We start from the raw sequence: 27,064 nt of genomic DNA, 5'->3' as shown, positions 1-27,064 counted from the left end.
ATAATGCCAATTAATGAAAATTGAATGAGGGCTCCAGGGCGAAGCAAGTATCATGTCCCAAGCAACAAAGAGAATCCAGAAAGAGGCTTTCTCTTTTATGGTATTTAAAAAAAAATAAGGCAATATACCAAGAGTTAATTAGACTGACAATGAGGGAATAAGAAGCAGAAGAGAAATATTTCAAGGGATTTTCCATTTTCCAAAAGAAAGGGTACCTTAAGGTCTCCAAATTCAGACTAAGTAAAAAATCACTTTGTGAGGATGTATTCTTTGAAACTCCCCTTCCCTCTGGGTTACGATGGGCAAATCTCCTCCATAGTTCCCTCGTTCTGAACAGCACTGCAGGGCATTATATAACATTTAACTGAACAGGATTCCAAATCCTGAAAGGATGCTTCTATCCTGATAGCTAGCTGACTCTCTCGCCCTCCGGTGGTGACTGAGAGAAGAGAGAGGAGAGAATACAAAAAAGGGCAACCTCCTTAAAAGGAAAGCACTGTCCAGTGATGAAATTTCCCCAGGAGCATAAAAGCCTGGAGTGAAACTGATGCTAAGTCCTGGACTGAGGATGTGAATGTTCTAAACATGTAAATGATTTCTTACCAACAAATCACGGCCTCCTTATTCCCTCTCAACCTATAAAGAAAAAAGGGTAAAGAAGCATATGAAGGTTGCCAGGAAGAAAAAACAGCCCTGCCAGGGGGCTATGGAAGAACACTCACCTTTCCATTCGCCAGGAATGACTTGCTAAATGCAGAGTAGACACTGCGTGGCATAACCAAGAGAGGCAGAAAGGGAGAGAGGAGAGACCTATAGCTTCCATTTCCTCTTCCCTCTCCTTCAAATGTCTTTTAAAGCTGGGGTGACTGTCATTTATACATTTGGATTTGCTCTGTCAGGGTAAGTTCTACCTGCCTCTGTTACACCCGGAGTGACTATGGGCTCCCACTGAATGTGTTGTTTGCCAGTAATAAAGCCATAAAAAGGAAACATTTTTTATAACCTTCATTTTTAATAAGCTGTTTAGAGTAAAGGCAGCAAAACTGCCTTTCCAAAGCCAATCCTGAGAACCAAAGTGAGTCAGGAATCAGATTTCCTATAACCCAAATTCTTCTGCAATTCTTAAAAGGAAGTCACTCCCTCTCCCCTCTTTTTGGCAGGCTACAAGAATCTCTTCCTACCTCTGCAGTCTTTCTCTCCCTCCCTCTTCTCAGAACCAAGACAAAGAGGTAGACAAATCCCCACAGGGTCTTTCCTGAGCTACAGCTGCACAGTACAGGAAACAGGAATCTGGTATGGAGCTGAGGGAGGGGGACAAAAAAGCTACGAGACACACACACACACACACACACACACACACACACACACACACACACACACGGACTCAGACACAGACCAGCGCTTTTCAGCTGATAACAATAAATCTGGCCTTTCCTAAGAAGACAATCATAATTAGACCTCTGCTGGTTATACTCCACCCCCAGGCTCTACTCAGATCCCACAGATGAGAAAAGAAACATGCGGAGAAAGAACAAATCTTACCTGAGTTACCATTTTCTTTTTCTCCATAAACCAAGGAGAACAGATGATAAAGCTTTCAAAGCAGCCTTGCTGGGGCACACCTCCTCGGCTTCCTTGGCCACCCCCTCCCCCCCAAGCTGGCTATTTAAGGGTGGGTAATTGACTCCCCTTTACACCGTTTTCCTTCCTTTTTCTTCCTAATGTTTCTTCCTTTCTTTTCTCTTCCTCTCTGGCAGTCTCTCCCCCTCCTTCTTTCTCCAGCTCCCTCCCATATCTCAGGCAGATGGCTGAAGGAAGCCCCACCCCTGAATGCCTAAGGTAATTAATCAGAGCAGAGCCCCACCTCTTCCTCCTCCCCCCACCCCTCCCAGCAGGCTGACAGCTCCCAACTCCAGAAGCAGGCCTGCTGGAGAATGGCAGTTTGGTGTGCACTTTGCTTTGCGCACGCGTGTGCTCCTGTGTGTGTGTGTGTGTGTGTGTGTGTGTGTGTGTGTGTAGGGGGAAGGAATCGGAGAGTGAGGGAGGGGCAGGAGCCATGTGCCGGCACATTTTAAGGATGTGACACTAATGATATTGCACTGAAAGCATTCATAAAATGTCACTATAATTAATGCAGATTTAAGAGATTACGACCATGAATATGTGATAATACATAAAAAAATGAAACAAAAAAAATTTTTTTTAATCTTCACCAGGGCCAGGGGTGTGGCCCAGTGATAGAGAGCTTGCCTAGCACATACCAAGCCCTGGGTTCCATCCCCAGCATCACAAAAAGGAAACAAAAAAAATTTTTTTCAGTGATGTATAGTTAATAGATAGAGTAGATTTAATGACAAATGTGAAGCAGGAGGTGTTTAATGACCGCTGACGTGAAGGCTTAAGGGAAATACACAAGAGAGCATGTGTGTCCTAGAAAACCACACCAGCCCAAGGAGGGCAAAGGACTTCGACTTCCAGGGAGGTGGTCAGCAAAGTGCTTTTTCTTCCCCCTACTGTATAAGAACTGGGGATTCTGAAAATGGTGTCTTCAAATAGGACTGCTTAAGAAACTTCAGATGTATGGGAAAGTGTCCATAAATTTGACTGCTTAAGGCTTCCAGCTTCATTAAAAATTCTGGAACAGGGATTCACCTGTGTTCCAGCCTCTGGTGAAAAAGAATAAATCCTTTCTTAAATGTATACTAGCATCTGTGTCACTACTGTAAATACTGTTACTACAGAGCGCTATAAATAGGAGGTTTAAGAGAATGTTTACTGAACACAGGAGTTTCTTTAAAGTTCTCTTATTAAAAAGATATAATGAAAAAAGCATCAAAGAGGGAATTCAATCCAGAAGCCCTGCTTTAGTGACGTTGGAGGACTCTTTATTTCTGCATATAAATTTCATAATCTCCTTACTTATGTATGCTCATTATGTAAATGTTTGATGATTTTATGACTTTGTCATTTGTCTCATAAACATTAAGATTCCCTAATTTTTTTTAGTAATCTGATAGGATTCCATCCTAAAGGATTGACATATTTAAGTTCTGCCACATTTATTATGTTAATTTCTCAAATAGACTATCCAAAGATCAGAGTTAATTCTAAAATTAAGCTTCTTATTTTTAAAATAAATACACAAGAAATAAAAATCTAAAATCAGTAATCACTGAGAATAATAGTTTGTTACTGTCTCCATGAGAATTGTTTGGCACAATGGAGATCAAGTTTTTAAAAATGTCCTGTATAGGGGTTGGAGTTGTGGCTCAGTGGTAGAGCACTTGCCTAGCATGTGTGAGGCCCTGGGTTTGATCCTCAGCACTGCATACAAATAAATACATAAATAAATAAATAAAGTAAAAGATTCATTTACAGCTAAAAACGAAAATTTAAATAAATAAACAAATAAAATGTCCTGCATAATGCCATTAGTTTGCAATTTTCCAATGCTACATCACTGTGTTCTTCCCTATTAATAATCATTTTTAAAACAATTCCAAAAATAACACAGGAACTACACAGCCATCTATAGAATCTGTAGATAGCAGCACAATCAGCTATTTACAACAAGATGTCAGGCACTCTTCACGCATTTTACACATATCTGTATACCTTTAGTATAATCCAAAACATATAAATATATATAAAAGAAGGGGCTTGGGCTGGGGTTGTGACTTAGCAGTAGTGTGCTTGCCTAGCATGTGAGAGGCCCTGGGTTCGATTCTCAACACCTCACAAAAAATAAGTAAACGAAATAAAGATATTGTTTTCAACTACAACTAAAAAATAAATATTTTTTAAAAATAGAATGACCTTGTTTTCAAATATTACAAAAGAAATTAGAAACAAAAAAGTAGACAGAACTAAGTCTGTTCTTATTTAGAAATCCTCTGGAAGTCAGAATATTTAGTGCTCTTGGAATTTGCAACTGAAAAGCCAATTGGAAGGAGATAAAATGCAATTAAATCTTTTCAAAGACAAAGTGAATAAGTAGAAAAGGGCTAGGTAAGTTTCACTGGAAGCCAAGTATGCTGAAAGCAATATACTTCTGGAAAAATGCAAATCATATTTACGGGAAAATTGTGTTTTCAGATTTAATACATGAAATCACTGTTATACCATTCTCTGCATCCACCGGTCCACTATACTACTCTTGGCAAAAAGCCCCCAGAAACAAGAAGACAGATGTACCCCATGTACCATCACCACTACCACATACACTCCTAACCTTAATAAAGTCCAACTACCTTGACTGCTAGGTGTGAATGCAATCTCCAAGTACCCTGGAAAGAGACAAGGCCCCGAGGAGAATTTTTTTTTTTTTTAGTAAAAAGACAAATCAAAGATTCCTACATTCAAAGAGTCTAGAACTAGGATAAGGGTTTCCTTGGGCTCAAGATCCACACTGCATTCCCACACTTAGGACCAATATTATACAGTGCAAGAAAGAGACTATACAAGCTTCAAGTGAAAAATGGTAAAATGATTTTTATAAACTCCCTAAAACACAGAACCCAAGTGAGCACTGGACAATGAGATTTTTGAGTGTGTTCCTGACTTTAATGACTGGCATTCAGAGAGGACAATTTGCTCCCAGGTGCCCAAGAGAAAGAAAAGCAAAACAACTGGAATCTTTAGGTGGCTAAATGTGCCCAGAATATACCAAGGAGAAATTCATTTAAGGGCACGCTCTCTGTACACGCGCACATGTGTGCTTAGGAGTGGAAAGACAGGCATAGGTTGGAGGGTTGGAGAGGTGGGAAGATAAAAACATGTTATATGATTGACAGCTAAAGGAAACTGTATCCTCCTTCGGATCAACCCCTAGCTTCTAGCAAAATGGACTTGGAACATAGTAGGTATTCAAGAAATATTTGTTCAATAAACAAATGAAGGAAAGAAGCACTTCTAGTTGTCCCAATTTCTTGACAATTTTGTCAATGTTTTCGTGCAATCTCCAGAATCCCAATGGCCTTTCCCCATAACTACTCAAATGATATTTATCTTACTGAAATCACCAAAGGCCTTCAAATAACAGCCAAATCAAATCAAATCAATCAATCAATCAATCAATCTCTCTCCTTTTTTTTTTTTTTTTTGGGTGGTGCTGGGGATTGAACCCAGTGTCTTGCGCACTCGAGGCAAGCACTATATATAGTCCCAGCCCAAACATCTATATCTTCTTTGACTTTACTGTGGTGTTCTCTCTTTCAGGAAACTCTTGCTCTTAGCTTCAAATAATACCAGACTTTCCTGATCTTTTTTGTTCCTTGCTCACTCCTTTCTTCAACTTCTATCACCCTTTGACCACTTCTTATTGCATGCTAGAAGTTCTTCACCCCAAATGCACAGTTCCTCACACAGGTACTTGATGGAAATTTGTTTTTCTTATATGCCTTTCTGGGCAGAGGACCATATTATTCATCAGATTTCTAAAAGGGTAGAAACTTCAAAGAAGCTGACTCTGCCAATCATACTGCTGTGTTCTAACTCATTCCACACTTCACTTGCCAACCATTTACTCAGATGCCCCCTGCACTTCCAATTCCAGCACACATCTCTCCCGAACTACAAATCAAAATATCCAACTGCCAAATAATGGTCAACCACATTTTAAAACCCTTCAAATTTCTATTATTTAAAGTCTAAAGCTAAATTGATTCTCAATTGAATCATTAATTCATTTAACAACTATCTGAGTGCTGTGTGTCAGGCACTGCTCCAGGCACAGGGAGAAAGCAATACAGACAAGGAGGGAATATTCCTACTTGTGGGAAGCTCGGATTCTAGCACTCATTCTACCATGTTGCTTTCCTGGTGAATGGTTAAGTTTCATGACAGATAAAACAGCTATCATTTCTTGAGAATTTACTCTGAGGTGGCATCTGATAACACAATGAATCAGATTAGATAACTAATTAATCCACTTCATCTTCAACGATGAGATCTTTTTGAAAATGAGAAAACTAAGCTAGGTGAGGGTAAGCATCTTGCCCCAGGCACCCAAGCTAGCAAGCTTCAGAACTCAGATTCAAACCCAAAGTGATGCGCTCCTCATCTTTATTCAGTAACTTAACAAGTCAGAAGCTTAAGGTCCTTTGATTTCTTTGGTATGCCCTTTCTTTCCATCATATTACCACAAAATCAGTCTGACCTCTTTATTCTCTAACTGTTCCCTACTTTTTCTGCCTTCAGTCTACCACTCTTCCCATCCAAACTTCTCACTACCCACTACCTCCAGAGTGATCTTTCTAAATGCAAATTTCATCATGCCACTTCCCTGACAAACATCCTCAACTGCTTCCCACATCTGACAGGGTGGAAGAATCCTAATTCTTAAACGGAACCTAAAATATAATCTGGCTGCAGAACATCTGTCCAGAGGCACTGTTGGTCCCCTCCAGTGTCCTTCCCTGCCCCCAAAACCCTGAGCAAACTGCAGTGGGTGCCTCCACACACCATGTTTCTGTTCTCCCTCTTTCATCATGACTTCTGTTTGGCTAGGTTTACTTCATGGATCTACAACTCCAGAAACCCTTTCTTGACTCCATCTGCTCCCACATTTGGGTTAGGTACCCCCTCACCTGTGTGTACACAGTACCCTAGAACATAACCAAGGGACATAACTACTGGAGTTTATTATTTCTGCATAATTCTGACTAGCCTGCAAGCAGTCTGGGGTAGAAATCATGTTTTATGTCACACCCCAGTTCTTAACCTAGTGCTTGAATGCACTTTAAATGGGGGGATAACATGAAACAATGCCTTGATTTCTATCTCCAGCCATTACATAGGCATAAATGGATCCATAAGATTGAAGAGTAACTTTGTAGTTATAAAACTATTATAGAAACATTATTTCTTTCAAAAGCATGTTTAGAAATATATTCAAATTTATTAAATTCATTTAGCATCTTTTTAGAAAGCTGAAGTGTAAAGTAAGATATACAAAAAGAATGGGAGAAAAGGTTTTATTTTCAGCTTTATGGGAATAGTTGAGATTTTCGACAGAATAATACCCACTAATTAAAACATACACACACAACTTTACATGTTGTTGCTCTTCACAACTTTATAGTTGTGACTCAACTTCCCTACCTTCCACCCACACACCAGCACTGTTATAAAAGCAAGCCCAAGAGTCCCTGAAGAGAGGCAGGGCTTGCTCATATTTTCCCAGGCTGCCTCTGACACCCAAGTGAAAAGCAACATTAAAGGGCTAGCATTTCCTACAATAATAAAAACTTGTTAGTAGAAAAACTCTTCATAACACGCCCCCATACAATAACCTTAACTAAGTGTAAATAACAATTTACACCTATTACATATTAAATACCTTCCCAGAAGCATCTCTAACCTTTGCCCCAACATTCCCTTCAATATAAGTGAAGTCAAATTAGAGCTAACTCTATTTACAGTCTGCTAGCTTCTTCTCTCTAGTTTAGGCAGGGTTCAGTTAGTTACATAGAGAAAGAAAGGTGAGAGAAAAATTTGAAATTAACAGTTTTAAACCTTGTATGTTTATTTTTAAAAATAATCATTTATTTCTCATCCCCCCATACCCAACCTCTAGAATAAGATCACAAATAACATACTAGGTCATTGGTAAGACCAGAGGAATTAGAAAATACTATGTCATGAATTAATTTCTAGTTTTGGATAACTTACTTTTATATCTTTAAGACATCCCAAACTCTAGAGAACTAGAGTAATTTACACAACTGAAATTATGTCTACATTCTCTGTATTCCGTGAGAAATTAAGAAAAAGGTTCTCACATAAATATTAAAAAGAAATGGGATATAAACAAATATATCAATAACTGGATTATCAAAAAAGCAATAAATGATCAAGCAGGGAAAAGTGAAGCACACTGCTTTCCTAACACTGAGGTCTGCCATGTCGTCTCTATTATTAATTTACTGGAGACTCTGCTGCCTGCTCCCCTTTACACTCTGTGCTGGCGGTGTCCGGCACATAGCACAGCTCAAAACACACATGACACATGATTCACAATGAAAAATATGAATTAAAGAACATATCTATCACTGTACACCCAGGTCAGCTTCCTGCAAAGAAATGGACAGTGTACATACTAATTCCTTCTCCAGCATTCTGACACTAAAACATATCTCAGTACCAACAGTACCTTTTAGGTAGGTGATTTTCTGTCTATCTTCCAGACACCTAATATCCTTCTGTTGTCTTTTGTTGTACTAAACTCTCAAATCAGGACTTTTGGCTAAACCTCCAATAATTTAAGACCCTCCTTCCTTGTCCTCCATCTACCCCATTGCTGCCTAGGTGGCAGGCAAAGTAGCCCATTATCACATCTTTTCACTAAGGATAAACTAAGATAATAAACAATGTACTCAATTTGCTACAACAGTTACATTTCATCCATCTAGCCAGAGTAGGTAAATATTTAATTCAGGAGTGTCTAGAAGAATAATTTCAGACACAGTTTCTCGGATTTCTTTCTAAACTCAATCTTTTAAAAATAAAATCTAGCAAGCCCTTATCTATTTGTTTTTCCTATATTTTATACTTTGTCCAGATTGGGTCATACAAAAATTATAATAAGAAATTTCATTGCACACCTGTGTTGGGGCGGGAGTACTGGGAATTGAACCCAGGGGCACTTAACTACTGAACCACCTCCCTAATCCTTTTTTATATTTTATTTAGAGGCAGGATCTCCCTAAGTTGCTTAGAATCTCACTAAGTGCTGAGGCTGGTTTTGAACTCATGATCCTCCTCTCTCAGCCTCCTAAATTGTTTGGATTACAGATGTGTGACACCGTGCCTGGCTCAACTGCACAAAAAAATAAGGCAAGCCTGATTTTATTAACAATAAGAGCAATGAAAAGTCAAGTGGGTAAAATGCTTTATTGAACTCACTTTGTTTCATTATCTCAATGCTATCAATGCTAAAAATGCTCAATTAAAAATGAGTGCAAATCCTAAAAAACACTATTTTTCATGTTCTTAATAATTTTCAGTTGCATAATGTACTGATACACACCACCACAAGTATTATGCAATGAGGAGCTTTGATAATTTTAACTAAGTATAAGAATATAACAAAAGCTAAAAAAGAATATTTTATAACTACAGTTAAGGCATTTGTGAAGCAAACACCTATCTGCTGCTCATTTATAAATGTGCTGAAAGAAAACTGCTAACTTAACAGAATTAATAAATGAAATTATAAAATAGCTTTGGATTCTTCAATTTAAAATTGTTTTTCTCAATCCCATTAATTTGCTGATGTGGTGGAACAGAAGACATACCCTTAAATTTTAGCATCCCATTACCTGAATTTCTAAGCTCCCTTAATTTCCGATAGAATAAACCTACTAAATGAAGCAAAGCCAGGAAAGGTGTGGTTTCACATACTGAGTACTACATACGCTAGTACTAAATCTTAACGAGCAGAAAAGATGTGGCAAAAGGGTGGCAAATTCACCTTATCAAGAATAAGTAAAATTTTTGCAAAAGACTTTATCAAACCACGTCATGATTTCTAAATGGAAATTCTTTAATTCCCATTGCAAAATTTTGGGGGGGAGTTGGTCAATTTTTACCTAACAAATTGATTTACATGCTATAATTATTTTTTTCACATATTTCTAACACCTCAATTCTTTTGGAAACTCACTTTTTCCTCATATAATTTTATATACATTATAGTTATTACAAGTCCCATACTTTGCTAGTTAGGTCTCAGGAATTTCCTCTTTACAGATGTTTCTAGTCAGAAGCCCATCAATATTTACTGTTAAGAAGATTTGCCTCTAATCTAGTCTCATGACACTTCCAGTCTTAAGCTGTTAGAAAGACCAATCCACTATTTTGTATCAGTAGAAAAACAGTGCAAAAATGAAATCCACAAGTACATCAAAGTCTCATTACAGTGAAAGTAACACATTCTTAACTTGTATAATGGAAACTGTTATATAAAACACATAATACAAACTGAAGTGTCTGAATAAAAGAGAAGCATAATCACAATCCAATACTGGAAGCTGCAGACACAAATGCGAGCTGAGTGTACTCTGGAGAGCTTATTTGGTGGGCCCAATTCTAAATAACCTGTTTTAGGGATGGCAATGTGGTTCAGTGATACAGCACTCGCCTAGCATGCACAAGGTCTTAGGTTTCATCCACAATCAACACACACACACACACACACACACACACACACACACACACACATATGCTTGGTTTAGATTTGGGGCCTCAAATTCTTAACAAGATATACTAGTCTGTCATTTCTTTTAACCCTATGAGTTCTTGCCCAATCTGTAACAGATGCCAACGATTAGAGAAATGACCATTTGAAAGTTAAAAAAAAAAAAAAATTGGTGATGGCCATGAAAAACAAAATATAAAACTAAGAAACCAAGAAGTATCTATAATTCATAATTAACTGTGTTAACTTTTTATTTTGCTATTCTAGCTTTTCAGCACAATTAATATTTCAAAGAATCCTAACATACAAGATATCTGCTGGTGAAACCCCTTCATTTTATAGGAAAATATAGTCAAGAAAAATGAATTTGTTTGAGATGAGCATAGAGATAATTAACTACTATAACTGGAGCCATAATCCAAGACTCTTAACTTCAATTTGATTTACTATATTGCTACTAATTCCAAGGCAAATAGATATTCAGGTATATGCTTGATAATATCCTAATATCTTCTGATTCTGGATTACAAGTTAATTAAAATGCCATTTATCACAAAATAATCCAAAATGTTAAATTAAAAATAGTCTAACATAGTCTGTATGTGAAGGGAATGCTCCCTAATATATATTACCTTTCTGAAAAAATCCAGCAACATTTGGAAATTGCCATCTATATCTCGCCTCTGCCCAAAATGAAGCCTCAAGTTTACTATAATACTTTTGGCTTTGTTGTGTTACATTTGTACTGCCCAGCCTACCCTGTTTTAAGACACAGAGATACACACACACACACACACACACACACACACACACACACTCACTCTCTCTCTCATATGAGAATCTCTCTGAAGTTTCAGAACTTCTAGAGGTGAAAGTCAACCACCCCTGTCCGGCACCAACAATGTAAAATTCAAACCTCCTGCTACAGCAAATTAGCAAAATATCTTGGGAAATCTGTGTCCTGAGTGGTACCAGGTCAAACGACAGAAACCCTATAAGCATTTCATTCCACTGCAAAACCTTGACATCCGCCAAAGAGTACTTAGTAAACAAACAATTTATAACCCTCAGCTTACCTGGACAACAGGATATTGATAATCCATACAATATACACCATACATAGCAAAGGGGGGAAAAGAACTTCAGATAAAGACAGTACAAAAACCGACTAAGTTTTTGCCTTGTTTGATCTGGCTGTCCTGTCCAAAAGAACTAGGAGCACCAAAAAAATTCCTTGGCTGACTTCCAGTCTACGCTGTTGATAGGTATGCTGGCTCAGCTGATGAAGTTGGAGCTTGGTTCAGACCAGGCCTCCAGCCCAAAAGGATTCAGGAATACACAGAAGAGATGTTCAGGGAAAAGCAAAAGACTCCGACAGCGTTAGTAGTTACGGACTGAAAACTGCACTAGAGATTTGCTGTTACTGTTGGTCTGAAGCTGACAACTCCACCAGAAACCCAAGAGGCAAAGAATGACTGCCAGGGAAGGGAACATGGGCTTCTTAAAGTGGCACACAAAAACGGTAGGAAGCACAAGGTATCTGGGTGCCAAAATATTATATATGTCCCAGGCTTTGAGTGCGTCAGAGGGAACACTCCCAATTCAGGACATGGAAAGGCAGATGGGACTGGTATTATTTCTATACTCCTTCTTGGGTGGGAGCACGCACGCACGCGCACACACACACACACACACGCACACACACACACACACACACACACACACACACACACACACACACACACCCTCCTCACTGTCTCCGGCAGAGACAGGTGTTAGGATTAACAGCATAAACCCCTTCTGCTATGGAAAGAAATGGGAGAAAAGAGTCACACTGATACATGCAGTAAAGCGATCCCTTTCATGACACTGTATGTTTTTGTATCGTTTAACACCCCCCTCCCTATGCTTTTACAGAAGCTGGGACAGCTGGCAGGATCAGCACTAGAAAAGAGGAAGGTGGCCCCAACTCTGAGGCAACATGAGTCCACTGGAGGCCTTCAGATATGCAGGGTACTCGCTCAGCTGTTCCAATCAAACTTGGAGGGATTAACTCTGGCTGCCTGCAAAAAGGTGGGGGTGGAAAGGTCTTTTCAGAAAAGCCAGTTGCTTTTCCTCTTTTAGGAAGCTGCTATACCCACCATGCCATCATTATGTACAACACACATAGGCACACATATTTCTACAACCAGTATTTTAAAAAAGTAACAAACATGGACAGATGTGAGGTTAGTTAAACAAAGCACAGCAGGTTAGAGTTGGCTTCAGAGCCTAAATTGCACTTCTAAAACCAAAGAATTGCTGCATAATTCTTAGAAAATAAGGCACAGAGTAAGCGGAACGTGAAAATGAATGTTAATTAAGAGATACATCAGTTAACCATTTTTGTGAAGAAATTCTCTGTTGGGGACAAGTATTCAACAGTTCAAAATGATGAATAATTCTAACCTTGTTTCAGAGGCTATGACCTCCTAATCTTGGAGAGCCAGTAATATTACAACATGCGTTCCTAGGATTAGACTGTGAGGATTAAACGCAACTGTGAGGGCATCTGTGAGAATTTATGTATTACCAAGTCCCACCTGCCTCTACTGCAATTTTTCTCCTTTTATGGTCACTGTAATTTATTTTAGGATTGTTCAAAAGAAACTGTTTTTTAAGAGTTAAAATTTAAAATGGTCTTAGCCAATCTAAAGATAGTCCTCTTGGTTAAACATTTATCTTAAGTCGATTCTAACAGATTAAGGGATCAAACAACACACTACATTATCTTTATATTGCCAGTACTGATTCTTTATGTATTACACATGAGGAACAAGAATAAATTGATTCCACATAATTTTTAAAAAGTTACTGAACATCTATTACTCACAAGTATTATGCTGAGCACTTGAGAAACGGATAGAACCCAGTTTATGGAAGAAAGAGAACAGAATATGCAGGCAAAGGCAAAAGGTAAAACATTGCTATTACACAAAACTCAACATTGTAAGCAACATCTCATAAGTAGAAGGATATTTTTTAAAAGTTTTTCTTAAAAAACACTTATAAAGTCTCCACTTTCCCATCATTAAAACTCTAAGACTGCTACTTGGCCAAATCTTCACAGAGATTATCAAAGATTCATAACATCTTGGATCTGATTGGCCACATCGTAAGGACTGTGGTATACATTCTCACTGTCCCTATAAAGCTATCTTAAACAGCAACTTGAAATGGCAAATTAAGAGATAACAAAAGGGGGCTGGAGATGTGGTTCAGCACTTGCCTAGAAGGTGTGAGGCTCCTGATCAATCCCCAGCACTGCACCGCCCCCTCCCCCCCAAAAAGACAAAAGGAATGTTTCTATAATAAAATTGCACACTATATTTGCTCCTCTAATTAAATCAATTCTCTAATTGCCATTAGAGACACTGCATCATCTCATTTTCAGTCTACATTTCATACACAGCAATAGCATATCTGGTCACATGTATACTTATAAACTAGTATCTTAAATCACTATTAAATCTTCTGAGATCCCTCTTGATATGAAGACTGAAAAATGATATAATCTTTTATAAACCATAGAGGGCCATAATAATTAACTACAGACAAACTTACAACTTCATGAGTTAACCCAATTCAGTATCTGGTAAATTAATTACACAAGATGAAATTCCAAGGTGGTAATATACTAAGATAACAGACAATAATTCAAATCCTAAAACAACTGACATAATTTAAGCATAAAAGTGATCCCCAAATAGGTTATAGGGAAGCCGAGTCAATTCCTGGAGATTTAAATTCTTCTTGAGGATAGGTCTGTATTATATAAGGTGAAAAGACATGACTAAAACAATAAAGAGAAAAAATCATGTTGTTGAATAAAGTGTAGAGTATAATTACTTACTTACTAATTTGTAAGCTTTATAAGTTATGTATATATGCACACACATAAAACTTATTACACTGACATATGCCATATTTATGCATTGTATATACTATATAATGTACATAATATATGCCATATGTGTGTGTGTGTGTGTGTGTATGTATGTATCTCTCTCAAAAATACACATGAGACAAAACCAATATCTCTGGGGGATGGGATGAAAAGGTAGATGGTTTTCTCTTATTACCTTAGTTTATATTTTTCAAATATATTATTTGAAATTATTATTAGCTATTATAAGTTATCTTGTTAAAAGTTTAAGGGAAACAAAATAGATCCACTTTCATTATAGGTATTTTAAACATTAATAATAATAATAATATTAATAATAATAATTAATAATACTCTCTGGGTCTCTAATTTATACTGTCATACTTGCTTTAGCTAACATGCTGGCATAACTATAAATTCTCACTTGGGACAGAAGAATATAGACAATAAACCACCTCAAACAGATGTCTTACCTAGATTCTGCCCAAATTATGCCCAGCTCTAGTTTACATAATCAGCCCTTCAGAAAAATGGCAAAATAATTAAACATTTTAATTTTAGCTTCCTATACCTCATGTTGCCTTTTTACTTACTTGTTTCTGTTGGAAAAAAAATTAAATCTGAACAATTTAAAAGACCAATAATCTAGTCAAACCAAAATTCTAATATTTATAGAAAGAAAGGTCAACTTTTCATCTGAAAGACAAATTATTACAACAAAAATTACAAATCTTAGAGTTGAAGGCCCTCACTCTCCTCTTTATAGTCTTTGAGAAGAGTAACATTGCCTTATATATTCAGATTAACAGAAAGAAATTCTTTGCACAGATCAAAAGCTTAACATCACTGTTTCAGCATTTTGTCCACTTACCTATGTGATTTTAAAACACAGAAACAACAACAAAAAAATATTTCCCAACTCAGAAATTACACTTGATTTCTTCCCCCAGAACAGACTGGATATTTCCTTTAAATTTTAAATACTATCATATTCCCTCAAAAACTCCAGATATAGGGGATGGGGTTATGGCTCAGTGGTAGAGCACTCATCTGGCAGTGTGAGGCACTGGGTTCAATCTTCAGCACCACCTATATTTTTTAATTCCAGAAATAAAATGGTTAATTTTCCACAATAAGCTCAGAGTTATTTGCTGATGATGCCAACCTACTTTGTTTGGAAGAGTATATACTCTGCAATATTATAAAAGCTTTTATAGTATTGGATCGTGAGTTCAAAGTCAGCCTCAGCAACAGTGAGGTGCTAAGCAACACAGCAAGACCCTGTCTCAAAATAAAATAGGACTAGGTATGTGGCTCAGTGGTCGAGTGCCCCTGAGTTCAAACCCCAATATACTCCACACACCCCCAAAAAGTTCTTGTGTCCTGATCAGTAAAAGTATGAATATAGAAAATAGCTTTTCATGTATATTTCCACACATTACATTAGCAGAGCCATGTACATCAACTCATTTTTCAATATAGGTTTCAATACTGGCACAACTAGAATAGTCTATTAAATAGAGTGTGATGATATCAGAGAGAAATGGATCTAGACCTAGAGATAATAGGTCTAGAGATAGACCTGAGATTTAAGAGCAAGACATCTAGAAGTATGAGATTTATGAAAGTTAAATTTTGCTAAGGAAAAAATAAACAATCTAACAAACATCCCGTGTCAGAGGACATGACTGATGACACTACAGTATCATCTATACATCTACAATCCTTGAGGGTATTAACTACAGCAGTCTATGAACTGTTAGTGTAAAAACACACACGAGCTACAGGAATAAAGAAGGCATACCCCGTAAGACACAGGACAAAGACAGTCAACACAGGAACTGAAGGGTGTGCACACACAGAGTCCACTTGGGCCCTGAGAGGCTGACTGGCCAAGTGAGAACAACACTGCTAAACCAGAAAAGCTCAAAGCAGGGACTGATTTGAAGTTATTGTGGAAGGATATTCAATAGAAAATGTCTAACAGGCACTCAGGGTTGTAGCCAGAGGTCAGCATTAGAAATGGAAATCCAAAAGGAATATAATAAGAGAGACAGCCAAGACCGTCATGGAATTGAGACTTGTCTCCCACATAGATGTGGTCCACAGCATTTGATGAATATCAACCATGTACTCTCCCCACCCCCAAAAAAAGATAGAGACAGAGAGAAAGAAAGAGTGGGGAGGGAGAGTGATACATGGATAGAAGGCAAAGAGCTGAAAATAGAACTTTAAGGAATACTCACTCATTCCAGAAGGCAGAAATAGAAACAGGATAAGAAGACCAAGCAGGATCCTGAACTAGTCACAAAAGCCAGAACATTTGTTCCTTTTCTTCGATCCTGTATTCCTTACACTAGGGAAGGTATTTCATGGTACCAGAGATAAATATATAACAGTATCAAGCAGAAAGGTTAAAGAGAATGAGAGCTTAGGAAAAAAAATGACTGAATTGGGTAAACAGGAGCTTAAGAGTTTTGATTGAGCTGTTTTAGTAACATGGGTAAAATGATGATAGCCAAATTGATACATTCTGGATCAAGAATGAAAAATAGACATAAAACCTGCATATGAATTTTAACTACTTCTATCTTAGGATAGTTCTTTGCCTCCCAAGTGTCAAAAAAGTACAAAAACAATTATTGATACATTCAACTCCCCACTGTTGTTTTTGGTTTTTGCCTCTGTGCCTTTGACCACATTGTTTTCTTATCCATTTCAGAATCTCCAAATCTGAAAGTGGGTCCTTAACTACCTTAAAATGCCATTTGTTCCACAAAGCTCATCTTCCTGGCTATCTCCAACAAGAAGTAATTTTTTTCTTTTCTCTGAACTTATGTGGTACTTTCTATTTGTTTTTAAGGGTTGTTTTAAGCTAAGACTTGTCAGTTTATCTTTGAACTTCTCTCAACCACGCTGATGTCTTTTACACAGTATGTACCATCAGCATATGGAAAGAGAAGGTCTGCAATAACTTGCACCTATAAATCAGAGGCACCATGTACAGACCTTCCATTAGATCAAGACTCATTCATTCAATTTTCGTTCATTTCAACCAAGATATCCCCAACATTGTGTGAACTCAAAAGAATGGAAAAAGCTCTCAAAAAGCTGAAAATATAGAGGGGGAAAAAGCAGAAAATAAGAAACATCAAAATATCATCTGATGAATGTCATACTTAAAATAATAGCTTGGGGGAAAATAAAGCAGCATTTGCACCTAAAACCTTCACTGCTACCATCTCATTTTCTAGAGTGAAGGAAACCAGGAATATTTTACAAGCAATTAATGCTTAAAATAAACTGTGAAAAATTAGGGAGAGTTCTCCATATGGATGGGGGGCTATAGTGGGCTTTGAGATAGTGGAATAGCATTCTAAGTGCATAAACAGTATGGCATATGCAAAGCCATATTCAGGCACTTACAGAAGGGCAAGCAGGTAAATGTACCCCCTCAAAAAAGAGGTCAAAAAGCTATTTTAAAATATCCAAAGTTCTCTATCATATGAAAATTGTTGAATTTTTTATACCAATAGAAATCTTTAACTTATATCTACCAGAACACTGAAAATCGCAGTTAAGTACATAACACTCCTTCACATGACACATGAGAGGAAAGAAAATATGGGGTATCAGAAGAGACCATGGTGAGGCTGAGTTGTGTTATTCTGTTTGGGGGTGAGAGGCATGGGTGAGAGTGTAAAAATCATGAGGCAGGGAATCAGCATTTTTTTATTAGAAATGTCTTTTGTTATTCTTTCTTTCTAAATCAGTGCAGATTGAGCAACCCTAACCAAAAGGTCTGAAATCCAAAACTTTCTGAGCACTAACACCAGCTCAAAAAAAGTTTCAAATTTCAGAGCAATTCAGACTTCAAATATTCACATTAGGAATATTCTAAAATTTGAAAACTCTAAAATTGGTAATACTTCTGACCCCAAGCATTTTAGATAATGGATCCATAAATGACCATAAGTAACAGTTACTTTAAATTCAGAAAAATAATTTAGAGAGAGTAAGGGTAAAAGTGTAACATTTTTTTTCTTATGGTGGTGAGGATCAAACTCAGGGCCTCTTGTGTGCTAGGCAAGTGCTCTACCATTGAGTCACACTCTCCATCCAAAATGTAACTTGTAAAGCAGAAAACAATGGTAAATATCCTAATAATGTTGGGGAAATATGTCTGCAAATGAATTCAGATATATCATTCATCAATCACATCACATAATCAAGACTGTCCCCTCCATTAAAACTTTTACCTCATTTAACTAAAAATTTGTGGTTAATTGCAAAAAAAAAAAATGTTCACAATATTTCGCAGCTCCTTAAACAATAAGAGAACATTTTCCTTTACTGCTTGAATTTAGCTTTAGCCTCATGACTCACATTGCCAGGGGACATTAGCAAATGTGACACGAGCAGAGACTTGTCATTCGCATGCTCTCTCTTGCTCATCTCTGAAACCCTGATACTACCATGTGAAGAAGCCTGAAGGATAAAAGACCAAGTAGATTAGAAATTAATTGTTCTAGTTGAGCCTCCCAGACCAACCAACCTGCCAACTGCCAGATGTGAAAGTGGTGTCATTCTAGACTATCCTAGGCAAGCTGATCCAACCCAAACTGAAACAGAACCATCCAAACTCCTGATCCACATTACTGTGAATGAATGATTAAACTGTTTTACACCATTAGGTTTCGAGAAAGACTCATACAGCAAAATCTAACTGTCAAAGTCTCACTGCATACAAGTATGATAACCTCAATACCAACACCAATACCAAACTCATTGTAGCCTGAAATCAGGTTGTATTATTTCTCTAACTTTGTTTTTCTTCTTCAAAATTATTTTGGCTATTCCAGGTCTTTTACATTTCCATTAGAACTTCATAATCAGTTTGTCAATTTCTATAAAACTCTGGCCAGGATTCTGACTGAGATTACACTGAAGCTACAGACAAATTAAGTCTTCCAGACCATGAACATACTATATTTTTCCACTTCATTCTATTATTATTCAAGTACCATATAGGTTTTTAAAGGTTATGATTATCTTTTCCTTAGCCATGTTCTAAAATCAAATGTTCTGGTCTGGTGATGTGGCTCAGTGGTTAAGTGCCCCTGGGTTTAATCCCTGGTACCAAATCAATTAATTAATTAACTTAATTGTTCTGATGTTTGTGAAACTTATTGCTTTTCTGAAGTCCACTAGATCCCATAATATTCATAAGAAGAATAGTACACTCTGTAAGACAGAGTGATACTGGTGTCAAAAAAGAAAAATACATCAATGAAACAAAATAGAAAGTCCAAATATAACTTCACAGGTGCAAAGGCAATTGAGTGGGGAAAGAACTGTCTTCTCAACAAATGGTACTGGAACAACTGGATAGCCATACAAAATAAAAGTAATACCATACAGAAAATTAAACCCAAAATGGACCATAGACCTAAAAAGGTAAAACACGAGACTTCGGGGGAGGGGGGGACTCTCAAGAGAAAACTAAAATATGACATGAGGACTGGGGTGCAGATCAATGGTGGAATGCAAGATGACAGGTTCAATCCCCAGCACCAAAAAGTGGCACTAAAAAAAGAACCCATAAAAGTACAAACTGAGCTTTACTGAAAACTTCTGCTAATCCAAGGACACCAAGGGAAATAAAAAGACAAGCCATGATTTAGGAGGGAATATTTGCAAAGCCTGTTATCTGATAAAGGACTGGCATCTCAAGTACATAAGAACGTCTCTCCAAGCTCAACCATAAGAAAACAACCCAATTTAAAGAAAAAAAGAAGTGGGCAAAAGATTTAAACACTTGGTTAAAGAAGGCAGTAAATAAGGGATGATAAATAAGAACATGAAAAGATGCTTAATATCATATTCAAAGGAAATTAAAACCACAATGATATCACTACTCACCTCACAGAATGACTAAAATTAAAAGATTGACAATGCCAACTGTGGGCAAGCCTCTGAGGACTAAATGTCTCATACACTGCTGCTGGGACTATAACCAATGTGGAAACAAGTTGGCCTCTATTTATTTATCGGCATGTTATAATAATACACAATAGTTGGATTCATTGTGATATATTCACACATACACATGGCATAATTTGGTCTACTACATTCCCTGTACTTCCCCTATAGTTTAGCAATTTCTTAAAACATTAAACTTTCACCTACCATATGATCTATGCACTCCACTTCTAAGAGTTCACCCAGAGAAACAAGAACATAACCATAGGAAGATTTGTACTTGAGTGAAAACTCAGAAGATCTGCATAGTCTAAAAGTACAAACAACCCAAATACCCATCAGCAGATAAATTATGAACAAATTGTATATGTGCACAACTAAATGTTACTTAGTAATAAAAATGAATAAACCACCAACATGTGCAAGATCACAGAGGAATCTCAAAAAAATTATGATAGCTGGTCGTGGTAGTACATGTCTATAATCCCAGCGGCTCAAGAGGCTGAGGCAGGAGGATGGCAAGTTCAAGGCCAGCCTCAGCCAAAGTGAGGCACTAAGCAACTCAGTGAGACCCTGTCTCTAAAATACAAGATAGGGCTGGGAATGTGTCTCAGTGGTTCGAGTGTCCCTGATAGGTAAAAGAAGCCAGGCCAAAAAAAAGAAGAGTATTTATCATTATGGTTACATTTATATAAAATACTAGAAAATATAAACGAATCCAAAGTAACAGAAAGCAGATCAGTGGTTGCTTGGAAAGGGGCAAGGGGGAGGGAATGTTGGAAGGCTTACAAAAGGCTATGAAGACACTTTAAGAGATGTTAATGTTAATTATGTTAGCTGTGGTGATAACTTCATGGTTGTACATAAGTCAAAACTTTACAAATTATAAGCTTTAAATATATGCAGTTTATTGTATATTAATTGTACCTCAATGGAGCTGTTAGCAAATTTAAATAATGAATTCCTGCTCCACTTATTAAAATGAGTCTTTGGAAGATTAGCTGCTTTCTTCGGGGGAGGGAGGAGTGACAGGGAGACAGGGTAAAATCAAAATGTATCCTCAACTACTACAGAGAAAAATCTTATGAAAAGGAAGAGGAGGGCTGGGGTTGTGGCTCAGAGGTAGAGCGCTCGCGTAGTGATCGTGAGGCACTGGGTTCGGTCCTCAGTACCACAAAAATATAAAATAAAGACATTGTGTCTACCTAAAACTAAAAAACAAATTTAAAAAAAAAAAAAAGGAAGAACAAGGGTATGACAGCAAATTAGGCATGAGATTTAGGCAGGAATAAGAGAACAGGTTTTTCTGTAGTCTAGGGTAGACCCTGCCGCACCTCCTGAGCAATTGCACATATCCTCCTCAACTTGTCACACACATCGTTTGTGTCTCTCTCACTCTAGAAGGGCAGGTTCCCAGTAGTCTGTCTTATTCCTTTAGGTATCCCTAGCACACAGCAGGTGTCGCACAGCATGTGCTTGAGAGCCCAGGGTTCTGAAGTCACATCATTTGGGTTCAAATCTTAGCACCATCATTTCCCAGCTATATAATTGTGGAAAAGCTATCTAACCTGAAATTCTTCATCTGGAAAAAGAAAAGTAATACTACTATCTTCTAAGGTTGTGATAACTCAATCAATTTATGAATAAGCCCAGCAGATAGTGATTATTAAATTATTGATGCTATCATCATTGTTGTCATCATCATCTCTAATATTTTAGGAAATGTATTAAGGGAGATTGAGAATTATTTGAATTATGAAGTCAGACCCATACCTGAGGACTAAGTGGCTCCGACATCAGGCAGAGAAAGCATGTAGCAAGCTATATAATTGTGCTAGGAGGAGGAAAGGCGGCAAGGAGCAGAGGGATGTGGGAGGCTTCTACACATACCCAGTGTAGGGCAATAAATTTATGCTGAAATGAGTCAAGTGAAAAGAACATACTAACCAAGAAGGGAATATTAATGTGTTAAGGAACTGAGACAATGTGAGTGATTTTGATGCCCATGCAAATCTCAAGTGAATCTTCCCATAACACTGAAAAACAATGAGAAACCACTCCCTGTGTTCAATGTAAAAAGTTAACTGAAGCTGTGCGCCAGTGGAGCACACCTTGATCCCAACAGCTCAGGAGGCTGAGGCAGGAGAAATAAGGACAGCCTCAGCAACTTAGCAAAGCCCTAAGCAACTTAGCAAGACCCTGTCTCAAAACAAAAAATTAAAAGGACTGGGATGTGGCTCAGTGGTAAAGCACCCCTGAGTTCCATCCCCAGTACAAAACAAACAAAAACAAAACAAAGAAAGAGCTAAGTGAAGAGGGAGACCACTTGGTTTTGAACAGTAACCTTCTCTGTTCTTGGGTCGTATTGATTATGCTCGCGCCTTACGGATGAACTGTCAACATCTAAGGGCTTCACCTGCCTCTCATCCTACCAGGGACAGGGACAGGGACAGGGCTCTGATAGCAGTAATGCTGCAGTGTGGGAATCCTGGGTTGGCACCAGCCCCTTGCTCCATTCAGACCTGTAATCTCTTCTGACTTTGATTTAATGCAGCAATTACTGGTAACGTGGTTTGAAGGAGATAAATGCCCAGTGTAGCCAGCTGTCGCTGACTCTGCTCATGATGCAAGAACATTTTTAAATTAAAATTCCCTTTATGATAAAGAAGCTGCTTTCCCTGAATGTTTCTGTGCAGGCCTGATATGGAGCTTCCCCCAAAGCGGATTAGAAATTAAAATTGCCCCACCTCACTTCTGCCAAAGCATGCATCTATACAATTACCCCATACCTAAAATGATTTCCTTAGCCTTAATTTTTCCAGTTCATATATTTAGTTCCTGCCAACAATTTTTTTTCTACTTTCAAGACCACAGTGTCAGCATTAGACAATTTTCATTAATGAAAACTTGACTCTTCTTTTGACAACAGAATTCCATTAATTTTATTTTAAATAAATAGGCAAAGTAAACCTTCATAAACATACAAACATAAAAGACTGTTTACTCAACTCATTTGGAAAAAATAAATAATAGCTGAATATAAATTATCAAAATATAAGGCCAGTTTTATTTTAATGCATAATATAGTGGTTTTGCTATATCTTTTATATATAGGAATCCTATAGTAATTAAGTCATAAATGAAATAAACATAGGTTACTAGTGTCTACCAGGGTTTTCACCCCATGACATAAAACCATTCTTTTATAGCAATAAAGATTAAGCACTCCAAGTCAAAACTGCATAATATTGGCAAGCTAGTTTAAAACAACAATAACAAATACTACCAGATAACTAGAGGAAACACAATCACAGTGAACCTCAATAAAGACTATCTAGTACTGGTTCCTGAATCAATGTTTAGATCTAATTACAAAACTTCCTACCCCTAAAAGTAGAAATGAGAAAAAAATAATAATTTATGGTTACCTAGGAATTATCATTTTATTTGCTTGGACAGTCCTTGAGAGCACAAGATCCTAATTAGTTATATTCTGCAAAGTAGAAGCAAAAAACCCAAGATTGAATGTGTACTTCCTTTTCCAAATGCACACAGCACAATTTTAGTGCAAAGGTCAAAAGTTAAGGACTCATTTTCTATTCCACTGTAGAAATGTGGTGTCTTGGTCATAATTAATTCATCCCATATTTTTTGATTAATAGCCTCTGGTAACATCCCACTTTCATAAAAGTTGTGTATGTCTTCTCAGGAAATCCATGATTCAGGCTAGATTCCCCTCCAGAGGCCTTGCCAAGATCTCCTCCAGTCTTGGGTGAAAGAACATTGCACTGGGGTTGTTCTTGCCACACTAGCACTGCTCCTGAGTGCTGCAGAGCTCCACAGCTCTTCAGGAGAGAGCTGAACTTCTCTTCCAAAGAGAGGACAGACATAAGATATATCAATCGGAAAATAATTATGAATACATCCCCCCACACACACACACACATACACACAGGCCTTTGGGAAAACAGCCTGGCATAATTAATAAGATTAAAGAAGGATTTAGGATAAATAAGATGAAAGTTAGTCTGATCCTTACAGGATTAAACCCAAAATCCTAGTATGAATCCAACAATTTTAAGATCAACACCATATAACAGGATTAAATCAATAGCCGCTTTTGTTTTCATATTGGCAATTTCAGACCTATAGTATCTTAGGGGTTAAACAGTGGGGAGTTTGGGGATAAAAACAAGGGATTTTACTCTGACTAGGACTGTGGAGTACCCTACCTACAGAAGTCCAAAACCTCTTATCTTTAATTCCAAAGTCCAAAAAGCCTGCAAAACTATATCTTTCTTCTTCTTTCTCCTCCCCCACTTCCCTGTGGCAGTGGAAGAGGGATTCATTTAGTACTAAATATGACCTAAACCAATGAGGACGTAAGGCTATTATGATGTGAAAATTCAAAAAACGCTTAGCTGCAAAAAGATTAGTAAGTATCCTAACAAGAGAGCATATGCACTGTATATACTTTCTAAAATCCAAAAGATTACAAATTATGATGCACATCTGACCTCAAGGGTTTCAGCTAAAGGACCATGGGCATATATTAACTTTCCAAATATGCTGTCTTTTGTTTTGTTTTGCTTTTTAATAAAGAGCCAGGGTCTATTATGTTGTTCAGGATAGCCCTGAACTCCTGTACTCAGTGATGCTACTGTCTCAGCTTCCTGAATAACTGGGACGATAAGTACATCGCTGTGCCTAGTCAAGATACTGCTCTTCAGCTTTAAAAAGGTAGCCAAGCATGAATGATGGCAAATCAGGAAACAAGCTAAAACTGCTGACACTTGAAGAAGTAACATCATGCTAAATAACAGTTACCAAACTGTAGCCAATGTATATAATGGACATGTGCAGTGGATAAATTAGAAGAGCCAGGGATCCGGCCAGAACCACACATGCAGCAAAGTGATCTTTATATTTTCAAAGTGACCAGAAAAACACTATATGTTCTAAGAAAAATTTCCCTAAAGTCCGAAGTGAGATGAAAAAATTCAATACTAAAGGGATTCTACTATATGTATCTCTTTTAAATAACATTATTGCAATGATAAAATCATTGAAATGAAAAAAAAATTCATGGCTGCCATTAGTTAAGAGGGAAAGGAGGTGAATGAGAAGTGGGTGTGGCCATGAGAGGGTAACATGAGGGATCCCTGTGGTGATGAAAATGGTTCTGCATCTCTACAGTGTAGCATCATAACCAGGGTACTGTCAATAACCTGGTTATGATGCTACACTATAGTTTTGCATGAAATTGAGAAAAGAGGGCCTGTGAGATTTCTCTGTACTATGTGAGTGTATAATTAACTGACTAAAAACAGCAATTGATGAAAAGGAAATTCTACCTGTGCTATCAAAAACATTACTGAGACAATTGGCAAATTAGAATATGGGCTGCAGATATAATAATGGAACCTATATTAAATGTCCTGATTTTTATAACTACATGGTTCTAATGCCTTTTTTTTTTTTAGAAAGTAAATATGATTATTTGGTACCAAAGATGTATTTTATATACCTTTACATGTCTTTTGGGATGAGAAATATATTCATTATCTTGTTTGGGGTAGTGTAACAAATGTTCACCCATGTCAAAACTTCATCAAATACTTTTTTTTGGTACTGGGGATTGAACTCAGGGGCGCTCAACCACTGAGCCACATCTCCAGCCCTATTTTGTATTTTATTTAGAGACAGGGTCTCACTAAATTCCTTAGTGCCTTGCTATTACTGAGGCTGGCTTTGAACCTGCAATTATCCTGTCTCAGTCTCCAGAGCCACTGGGATTACAGGAATGTGCCACTGTGCCCAGATCATCAAATGCATTTACATGTGCAATGAATCTACAATTATTAATTTAGTATTAAAATCAAGAATAACTTTTATATTTTTAAAATGATTACACCCAATATTTATAATATCATGTGTTTTTTCCTGTGAAATTATCAAATACTTGATGGACTTGACAATGTATTCTTTGTGTTCACTGATCACATAGTAGCATATAGATAGGACAAAATAAGTATAACAACAGCATTCTTATTTATGACTCATGTGTCTTAATATACAGTTTGAGCTTTTCTAATCCAAAAATTTAAATACAAAACTTAATGAGTAGCAACATGATGTTCCAAAAGTTTTGGATTTTGACTCTTCAGATTAGGGGAATTTAACCAATAAATATGCAAAGATTCCAAAATCCAAAAAACTCTAAAATCTGATCTGGTCCCAAGTATTTCAGATAAGACATATTCAACCTGTATTAACTAAGTGTTGAGAGAACTTAAGAGATGGTCCCTCAGTAGAATGTTTACTTAATTTTTTTTAAATTAACATCCTTTGAAAATTATTTTTTAAGAAAAAAAATAAAGACTTACACATTTCATTTGACTATCAGAGTTTAAGAATTAAAAAAAAAAAGTTTTCTTGTTCTGGTGCTATAGCTCAATGGTAGAACAGTTCTCTAGCATGTATAAGACCCTGAGGTCCAATCCCCAGCATTAAAAAAATAAAAACAAGAAAGTTTTACTACCTCTAGAGGAAGTTCCCTTTAATCATATTAACAAAAACCAAAATATAATTATCAAAAGATAGGTGTTTATTTTACCAAAGGTAATACCAACACAACATGTGACACCATTTCTTTAAAAACTGTTTTTATATTATCTATATGAATATTTAAAACTAAAAAAATAAAAACTTTAAGTTAGAAGCTCATGTTTAAATCAATTAAGGAACAATATAGAATCTTCCTAGAAAGTCTCGGTTAATATTTCAAGACTTGCTATTTCCTAATTGAAACAGCAACAATGTAAAAGGATCAGACACCTTGGAATCATCTTTAAAATACACTGCTAAGTAACAGGCATTGCTAAGAAAGCAATAATCTAAAACATGTTTCTTATAAAACCTCATCAAAAAGTATAATATTCACCACCTAAAACAAAATA

The 27,064-nt window shown here is 37.0% G+C and overlaps 1 protein-coding gene across 40 annotated transcripts in view; it reads right to left on the bottom strand.

Annotated features, from left to right (window-relative positions):
* The window catches only part of Rbfox2 (RNA binding fox-1 homolog 2), a 271,195-nt gene that overhangs the window by 90,733 nt on the left and 153,398 nt on the right, over window positions 1-27,064 (bottom strand). Inside the window, exon 1 of one of the 40 annotated variants that reach the window (XM_078052841.1) lies at window positions 1,543-1,827. The exons of the other annotated variants lie outside the window; for them this stretch is intronic. Coding sequence (XP_077908967.1) covers window positions 1,543-1,569 — 27 coding nt within the window. The 5' untranslated portion in view covers window positions 1,570-1,827. Of the gene's footprint in view, window positions 1-1,542; window positions 1,828-27,064 lie in introns of those variants that run through there. 40 annotated transcript variants of the gene reach the window in all.

Source organism: Ictidomys tridecemlineatus, chromosome 6 (genome assembly GCF_052094955.1).
Source record: "Ictidomys tridecemlineatus isolate mIctTri1 chromosome 6, mIctTri1.hap1, whole genome shotgun sequence".
Classification (NCBI taxonomy): Eukaryota; Metazoa; Chordata; class Mammalia; order Rodentia; family Sciuridae; genus Ictidomys; species Ictidomys tridecemlineatus.
Note: the sequence above shows the minus strand (reverse complement) of the source record. Positions and strands in the feature narration are given on the sequence as shown.